This window comes from Balaenoptera musculus, chromosome X, assembly GCF_009873245.2.
Source record: "Balaenoptera musculus isolate JJ_BM4_2016_0621 chromosome X, mBalMus1.pri.v3, whole genome shotgun sequence".
NCBI lineage: Eukaryota > Metazoa > Chordata > Mammalia > Artiodactyla > Balaenopteridae > Balaenoptera > Balaenoptera musculus.
The window spans coordinates 30,242,831-30,251,160 of NC_045806.1; the positions used below are offsets into that span (position 1 = coordinate 30,242,831).

Below are 8,330 nucleotides of genomic sequence, written 5' to 3' on the forward strand. Positions count from 1 at the left end.
GTGCACGTGCTAAGTTTTTATTGAAATTCAGTGAACTGCTGTGGTGTGAAGTTAATTTTTATTGTCAAATTGGACAATATTGTTTGACTTTTTAGTATTTCCTTTTGTGATGGAACAGAAATTGGGGAAAGCCCAATAATTCCTTCAGGAACTAGTGATTCAGTTCAGATTGTTATATATAGATTCAGGTTGTTATATTTAAGCATGAATAACTCTAAAAGTGGACACGAGGCAGGTGACTGTTGTTTGTCCGTCACTGTAACACTTTACATAGCTGAGAATTCAGATCTCAATTAGGATTTTCAGTCTCATTGGAATCCACTACTTGCCCACGACAAATAGGACAGGCAGAGTTCTCAGAGAGCCAGCGATCAATGCAGTAAATGTGATATTCATGGGAGCAAGGTAGGATGCGAAGCTTGCTGTCTTCGGTGTACTCTGTCATGCAAATGCTGCAAGCTTTTAATGCATCATTTTCATCAAAAGATCTTACAGCCAAGTTGTCAATCTGTGCTTTGCTGAGTCCTGTAGGTTGGTCTAGATCATCTTCATCTAAGTGGAAAATCTCTTCCAGATTAAGGAAGAGCAAAGGGTCACTTTCATCAGATATTACTGGGGTCATTTGTCTACCCCCTTGCCTGGTCTCTGATGGTAAGTCTGATGATGAGTTAGTTTCTTCAGTGCCTTCAAACATCAGTGAGCCAATTTCTGAATTTTCATCGCTTGAGCTGGCATTGGAAATAGGACGAGAACTGGAACTAGACATACAATTGGGGCTTGAATGACAAATCAGTGTGGAACTTGAATGGGGATTATAGCTAGGATTTGAATCGGAACCAAATCTACTACTACTACTACCATTAGGACCATCGCTGTCATCTGGTGACTCTGGCCATTCCATGCTTTGACTTGGAGGTGAGACACTATGCTCTAAATTACTGTCACTGTCCATAAGGTTACTTGAGTTACTAAATTCTGTCATTGTCTGCCTTAACGTGCTCTGAATTGGAACAGATGTTGTATCATCTAAGCTAGTATTTAAAATTCTACAAACGGGATTTCTGATGGTAATGACATAAGCTCTCACATCTGCCTGCTCAGAATGTGAATACATATGCCTCAGTCCTCGTTCACTTTCAGAACTGACGGTGTTGTTTGGTGTCTCAGATGTTAACTGAGTTCTACTAGCTGTGCTGTCTCTCTGAGAATATGCTCCAGAATGAACTTGTCCTACTTCAAGATTGAAGGGTATGGTCAGATATACTTCCCTCATTCCCCAAGATTCATCACTGCTGGTTGTATCTGGAGAAGCTTCTCCATGAACGGCATTCCTTGTTCTAGAAGTTTCAATAAGACCACTGTTTTGCAACTCAAATCCAGTCATTTGCTGTCTCAATATTTCTTGGTGCTCAGTTCTAGAAAATCTCACATTCTCACTTACCAGAGGCTGCTCAGAAGTCTGAGATGGTATACTATGATTAAGTCTTTGTACACTTTCCCTAAGTGAACGTGGAGGCGACCAACTTTCAATTCTTGCTCTGGTTCTCGGATACTCTGGGCTCCTACTTCTTGCTCTTCTCTGACTTCTGGTAGGTGAGAATTCCACTAATGTTTCAGTTGTATCTTGTTCAGACATAGATGGTCTTGTAAATATTGATTCAGATTGTGGATTTTCCACTTGCCTTTGGCTGTCTTCCATATTTTCTCTTCTGGGAAGTCTTGCAGATGCTACATATTCATTCCCTGGATTTGGACTCCCATTATCAAGGTGAAAATTTCTTTCTAAAGTGAATCTGAACTGGTCACTTGTAGGATTAATTTGGCCCTCTTCTCTCCCAGATTGGTTTTCTCTCTGTCCACTTGTCATATTTTCAGTTTGTCCAAAACAGTTAAGCCCGTCTATTATAGAGTCGCCACTAGACACATCATCTGGAGCGTCTCCTCCATCTGTTAACAAAAAAAATGGGGAGGGGACATGAAAGAACTACCAAAATTAGAACCATCATAAAATAGCACTCTGAAACTTTGTTTCAAAAACAAACAAAAAATGAGAACTTAAATACTCAGATGTTTTAAACTGATTTCACATTTATAGGGTTAATATTTTATAAACTACACTGTCTAGATTTATAAGTAAAGGTAGAAAAGTTTCAATTCCATCTGAAAAAGAGTGAGCTAATCCTAGATAAACTTAGAGAATTTTTTAAAAAGGGAATCTGGAGGAAGTCTGTTTTGCAATATTTCATCATATACACAGCCCTGTGTACCAGCCCTGTGTAGGAGGAATACCAGCCCTGTGTAGGAGGAATGTCAAGAGACTTTTTTTTCAGTCCACTGTCAAAACACTAATGCAATTAAACAAGGTAAACACCAGTTAAGGTACAATGCTAGTATTTTAGTTCAATTTACATTATTGTCTAATTTTCATTAGTCTCCAACATTACTATTTCTAGGCTCTTCACTTATGTGCTTTTGATAATATATAAGCTGTTTTAAAATATAAGATTATTGCGCAAACATAAACAAGTTTTATAGGTTTAAAAGTATTTGAATTTTGAATACTTCTTAATGTTACCAAGATTTTTAATTGACATTAAGTTGAAGGTCAGATCAAATGAATAGACTGAACCCAGCATGGTACATATAAGACCATATTCAAGAACCAAAGTATTACAGTCTCCTCTTCATTAGACAGTAAAATCCTCTACTTCACACTGGGAGAGAAGGCACCAGACCTGAGGTTTGAGCACGGCTTCTCAGCCTTAGCACTGTTGACATTTCGGTGCTGGACAATTCTTTGTTTGGGGAGCTGTCCTGTGCATTGTGGGATATTTGGCAGCACCCCTGGCCTGTGCCCACTCGATGCTAGTGACACCCATGCCTCCCCTGCGACAACCAAAAATATCTCTAGCCATTGTCAAATGTCCCCAGGTGTTGGAGAGAGCAAAACTGTCCCCAGTTGAGAACCACTTGATTAGAATATGAAATATTTCTGTTTGCTTTTTTTACATGTCTATGTAGAAAAAATAATTCAGGAAGTAGGAGGGACTTTCAATTGAGGTAGAAAACCAAGCAAAGTACAAATAGGCTACTTCACACTGCTTCCCAATTAAAACAACCCAAATGTGAATCAGGAAAACAAACAAACATACCTTGACATGCTCACCAAAAATCAAGTAAATGCCAGTTCTTTTTATGAGAAGTTACTCACCAAATTAATTTATGTCACTTCTGTATAATTAGCTACTATGTACTATTATGAAGTTACTATTTACTATGATGAAGTTCCTTATTCATCCCATCCTATTCCCTCCGAAAGCAAAGTATACCTGTATTTTCATCTGAGTCTTGTGGTGGGTTTTCTTTAATTAGCTGAAGTCTTCTCAGCAACTCTTCTTCTGTACTTTCACCTGGAGTGCCTAGAAGATTGTTGTCTCTCATAAGTTTGTAATCTTCTTCACTCAGACTGTTGACAAGCCTGAAGAAATCTTCTTCCCGAACCAGTCGGTCCGTTTGACTTATGCGTTGGGCCGGAACTCCATCTCCTTCATCGTCGGAATCCGAGTTTTCCATCTTAGTAAACAAGTAGAAAATGATCTGAAATTCACGACATAGTGTTGAAATTCACCAACGGCCGTTTAGTGTTCTTCGCTTTCTACCTCCTGCCAGAGTGTCCGGTTCCGGTTCCGGTTCCGGTTCCGGTTCCGGTTCCGACTCGGCCGGATGACCCTCCGCACAGGTTCCTCCCTTCTCCCGTCCCCGACTCAGTTCTGTAGCCGCCTGGTGACGCAACAGGTGGGAGCCGCCTCTATCCCAGAACTTGCTGGACGTTGCCTAGGCATCCATTATCTTCCCCGCTGTTACCGGGTAGGGACTGGATTCAGGTTAGGTTTCATTTCATTGAAAACCAGCCAATATTACTGAGGGTTTATGGTGTACCAGGCACCGTCCTTCACCTCGTTTCACCCACACGAGCCTATTCTCAGGTTTTCAGGAGGCGTTTTCAGGCTCTGATATGCTCTATTTATTGGTTACCTTACATGTGACTGCCTTCTTCAAAATGCCATGCCAAAGTCAGCCTAGTTAAATGCAGCAGTTCTCATTTTCAGGTGCCCAGGGACCCCTCCGCCTTTTCTCCTCATGAATTTCTCAAATCATAGACTCTCACTAAGAAAGCCCACAATTTGTGATAATTTACCAGGGCCCTAGCTGAGTCTCTTTAGAGTGTCCTCTCCCTTTTAACTGTTAATGGCTTCGTCTAGCATTATACGGCCCTTCAATCTTGTTTCAAACAAACAAACAAGAAACACCAAAACTCTGGCAGGCTTTTCTGCTCAGCCAGGGAATTCCTTCTCCACAAAAGCATCAGGTTCATTTTTGTCCTCCTTTCTCATAAATATTATAAATCTTACTTAAAGAAAACTAGCCAGAACATCACAGGAACTTTTAAGACAGATACATAATAGTTACTTTGTCTGCCACAATGAGTACTGACTTTGCTGATTTTGTTGCATGTATATAACCTGAAAGGCTTGGTGAGAATAAAATAATGCTCATTTGCAGTGCTATCTGAAGGAGACCTCTAAGAGCTTCTGGACTCGTTAATATTACCAGCCCCACTGAACACTTGTTTAGGAGCTCTTTGTTCAACTTATTCATGTAAAGACAAGATTTGGCTGCTGAATTTGAGACTTTATTCAATTTGACTTATTTAATAATTAATCCATCCAACATAAACTGGGTCAGTTATTGCCTCAGCGGCTAGAGATATGTCAATGGTTGAAGCAGTTTGTACTCCCAAGTAATTCACACACCAGGTGAGGGAAACACCACATGGAAACTATCCAAGTACAGTATATTTTATCATAGATTTATATATGCAGTATTGTGTAAGTACAGAGAACCGTGTAGCGATTATTTAATGGGAGTTGGGAAATGTTTCACAGAGGTATTATATTTAAATCTGAATCTTTAAGTATAATTATACTTTCTATAGATGGAAGGTGGCAGTTATGTGCTGCTAGAGAAAGACTATGTCAGATGGAAGAAGTAGACTTGAAAGACCTTGGCTTGTTTGGGCAACTGTGGCCACAATTTTGGGGTTGGGTGGAAATGTGGAGTTAATCTCAGAAAGAATACTTGACAAAAACTATAAGTTGAGTTTTGATTTTTTTCATGTAAGAAATAGGACACTGATTAAGGTGTTTTGGTATTTTTTTGAGAACAAGCAGTAGATTTTATTTGTGTCTGCTTAGCGTCCCCTTAACATACTTATGCTAATAGCATCCTGATTTTCATGGGGGAAAAACCCATTCTACCGTCTTAGTCCACTTGGTTTAGGTTTAGCTGAACTCACTGCCGTGGCTAGAGGAAAGGACACATGATGCAGCCACGTCCAATCAGTATACCTCAAATCGGTTACGGTAATTGGTTTAAGCACGGGCATGTGACCGAAAGTACATTTAAGAGGTAAATCTGAGATGTTGCGAGAAATCATTTTCCACTGCGGTTGCTAAGCTGGTAGGATATAAACCTGAAGATGCTTGTGGCTATGTTATGTCCCAAGAATGAGGAACATTGACATAAAGAGACAGAGGAAAACCATAATGGAGAAAGAGCAAGATACCTGAGGAAAAATTTGGGAAATACCTGAAGCTAGATGTGCCTTAAGATTTTTAGATCTGTAAAACAACGTTATTTCATTTTTAAAATGTAAGCCTGTGAAAGATTCCTGCCACTTATCATTGGAAGGCTCCTAAGAGTTGTAACGGGAGAGCCGTATGATTGGTGATGTAATCAGACGTCAAAAAGTAATTTGATACAGGGCAGGGGGTCAGGGAATGAGTGAAATATGTGTGGGAGATTAAGTGGTACAAACCTCCAATTACAAAATAAAGGAGTCAAGGGAATGAAATGTACACTGTGGAGAATATAGTCAATAGTAATGTAATATCTTTGTATGGTGACAGATGGTAACTAGACTTGTGATCATCTTATAATGTACAGAAATATCTAATCACTATGTTGTGCACCAGTGACTAACATAGTGTTGTAGGCCAAGTATACTTCAAAAGACAAACAAACTAATAGAAAAAGAGATCAGATTTGTGGTTACCAGAGGTGGGTGGGGAGGTTGGATGAAGGTGGTCAAAAGGTACAAACTTCTAGTTACAAGATGAATAAGTATAGGGATGTAATGTATAACATGATTAATATAATTAAGACTGCTGTATGTTGCATATGAAAGTTGTTAAGAGTAAATCCTAAGAGTTCTCATGACAAGGAAAAAATATTTTTTTCTTTTCCTTTTATTTTGTATCTCTACGAGGTCATGGATGTGTGCTAAACTTATTGTGGTCATCATTTCATGATGTATGTAAGTGTAGGGGAACAGAACTTGCCACTGCAAAATGTTCCTTTGGTATGCAGATGATTTCAAGCTGAAAAAAAATCTAGGCCCAAAAGTCTCAGGAAGAAACTTTGACCTTGCTCCTAACCGCCTAAAAAAGTTTAGATAGAGGGCCAGTCACTCCCCACTAGAGCTATCACCAGAGATATCTGCAAAGACTATGGGCTGGTAGTGGTAGGAGAAACTCAGCAGGGCCTAGAGATCAGAGTCCACTCTGTGTCCCTCGTCTCTCTACACGGCCCATCTACCAAACATTTGCTTTTCCATCTTCATGTAAATCACCTTGCTCCCATTTGAAGTCTCAAACAGTACCCACAGCATCCTCTTTTGTTTTTAGCCGAAGATGATATTTCAGGTGAGGGTTTCAGCCATACTGGTCATTCAGTTTTCCTGGGTCTCTCCCATATGTACATGTTATTAAACTTTGTTTGATTTTCTCCTGTTAATCTGTCTCATGTTAATTTAATTCTTAGACCAGCCAGAAAAATCTAGAAGGGTAAAGGAAAATTTCTTATTGCCCAACATAAGTCAAATCATTATGCTGTACGGTAAGTCCCCTACAAAGGAACGAATTCCATTCCGAGAGCGCGTTCATAAGTCCAATTTGTTCGTTAAGTCCAACAAAGTTAGCCTAGGTACCCAATGAACACAATCGGCTATATAGTACTGTACTGTAATAGGTTTATAATACTTTTCACACAAATAATACATGAAAAACAAACAAAAAAATAAAACATTTTTAATCTTACAGTGCAGTACCTTGAAAAGTACAGTAGTACAGTGCAACAGCTGGCATACAGGGGCTGGCATTGACTGAACGGGCAAGAAGAGTTACTGACGGGAGGAGGGAGAGGAGGTGGGAGATGGTGGAGCTGAGAGATCGCCAGCAATAGGAGACGGAGGGCAAGCTGCAATTTCACTCGCGCCTGACGTTGATGGCACAGGTTTGGTTCCTTGCTGGTTTCAATTCTGTCTCCCCTTTTGAAAAAACAATCCAGTGATGTCTGCGTGGTAGCTCTTCTTTTCTTGCCATAGATGATGACACAGTAGTACTGGATTGCATTCTGAATGGCTGCTGCAACCTTTGTGTACTGTTCTATGTTTGGATCCTATGCCTCAAAAACTAACAGTGCCTCCTCAAATAAAGAAAATCCCCTTGCCATTTCCTGCATCGTGAATCTCTTTGGTTCTTTAGTTACTTCTTCTTCCTCTTGTCTCTCTTCATCGTTTCTCTGGGCTGCCAATTCCATCTTTTCGCCTCGCTCCACTCTCTCAATTATTTTCAGTTTTGTTTCCATCGTTATCACTGCTTCTTAGCAGTACCAGCTACATCATCGCTGCTTTTATGCTTGCTTCCGGACATCCTGGGCTTGAAATAAAGATACTGTACTACTGTATTCTATACAGTACTGTAAAACACACAAAAGCACAACCACTTGTAGAGGATGCACACACATGACAGTGTACACCAGACATGTGAACTAACTTACGTGATTGGACATGTGACCACACGTTCGCATATTTGACCTTTCACAACTTGAAGGTTCGTGTGTAGGGGACTTACTGTATGCCTTAAACTTCGACAGTGCTAAATGTCAAGTATATCTCCATAAAACTGTAAGGAAAAAAAACAAGTGATTTACAATAAAGTTGCCATGTAAAACTTACTTGCTTTTGTCCATTCTATAAAGTTAACATGTTTATACAATTTAAGTTTAATTGGACTTAGTTTTTATGAAAAAATAAGCAAACAGAATTTTTCTGTCATTTATTCGTTTAATAAGTATTTATTAAGCTTTGAAATTCTGTAAAGTTGAAGGAAATGAACATTTTCATTTGATTATGAATGAAATGTGGTCATGACATATAATGTTAACATTGTGAATAAATTTCCTACTTCTTTGTACCATGAGGTCCTTTC

At 39.4% G+C, this 8,330-nt stretch overlaps 1 protein-coding gene across 1 annotated transcript; it reads right to left on the reverse strand.

Moving 5' to 3' along the window:
* Nucleotides 1–289: 289 nt before the first annotated feature.
* LOC118889008 (E3 ubiquitin-protein ligase RLIM-like) lies at nt 290–3,573 on the reverse strand. The gene is made up of 3 exons (XM_036840551.1): nt 3,330–3,573; nt 817–1,947; nt 290–732 (listed from the first exon to the last, which is right to left on the reverse strand). The coding sequence occupies exons 1-3, from the start codon at nt 3,571–3,573 to the stop codon at nt 290–292; spliced, it is 1,818 nt and encodes a 605-aa protein (XP_036696446.1).
* Nucleotides 3,574–8,330: the final 4,757 nt, after the last annotated feature.

Coding starts and splice junctions, on each gene's coding strand:
- LOC118889008 (XM_036840551.1), bottom strand. CDS start 3,573: ATGGAAAACTCGGATTCCGACGATGAAGGAGATGGAGTTCCGGCCCAA. Junction 1,948..3,329: donor AGACTCAGATGAAAATACAG/GTATACTTTGCT, acceptor TTTTGTTAACAG/ATGGAGGAGACGCTCCAGAT. Junction 733..816: donor TTCCGATTCAAATCCTAGCT/ATAATCCCCATT, acceptor CTATTTCCAATG/CCAGCTCAAGCGATGAAAAT.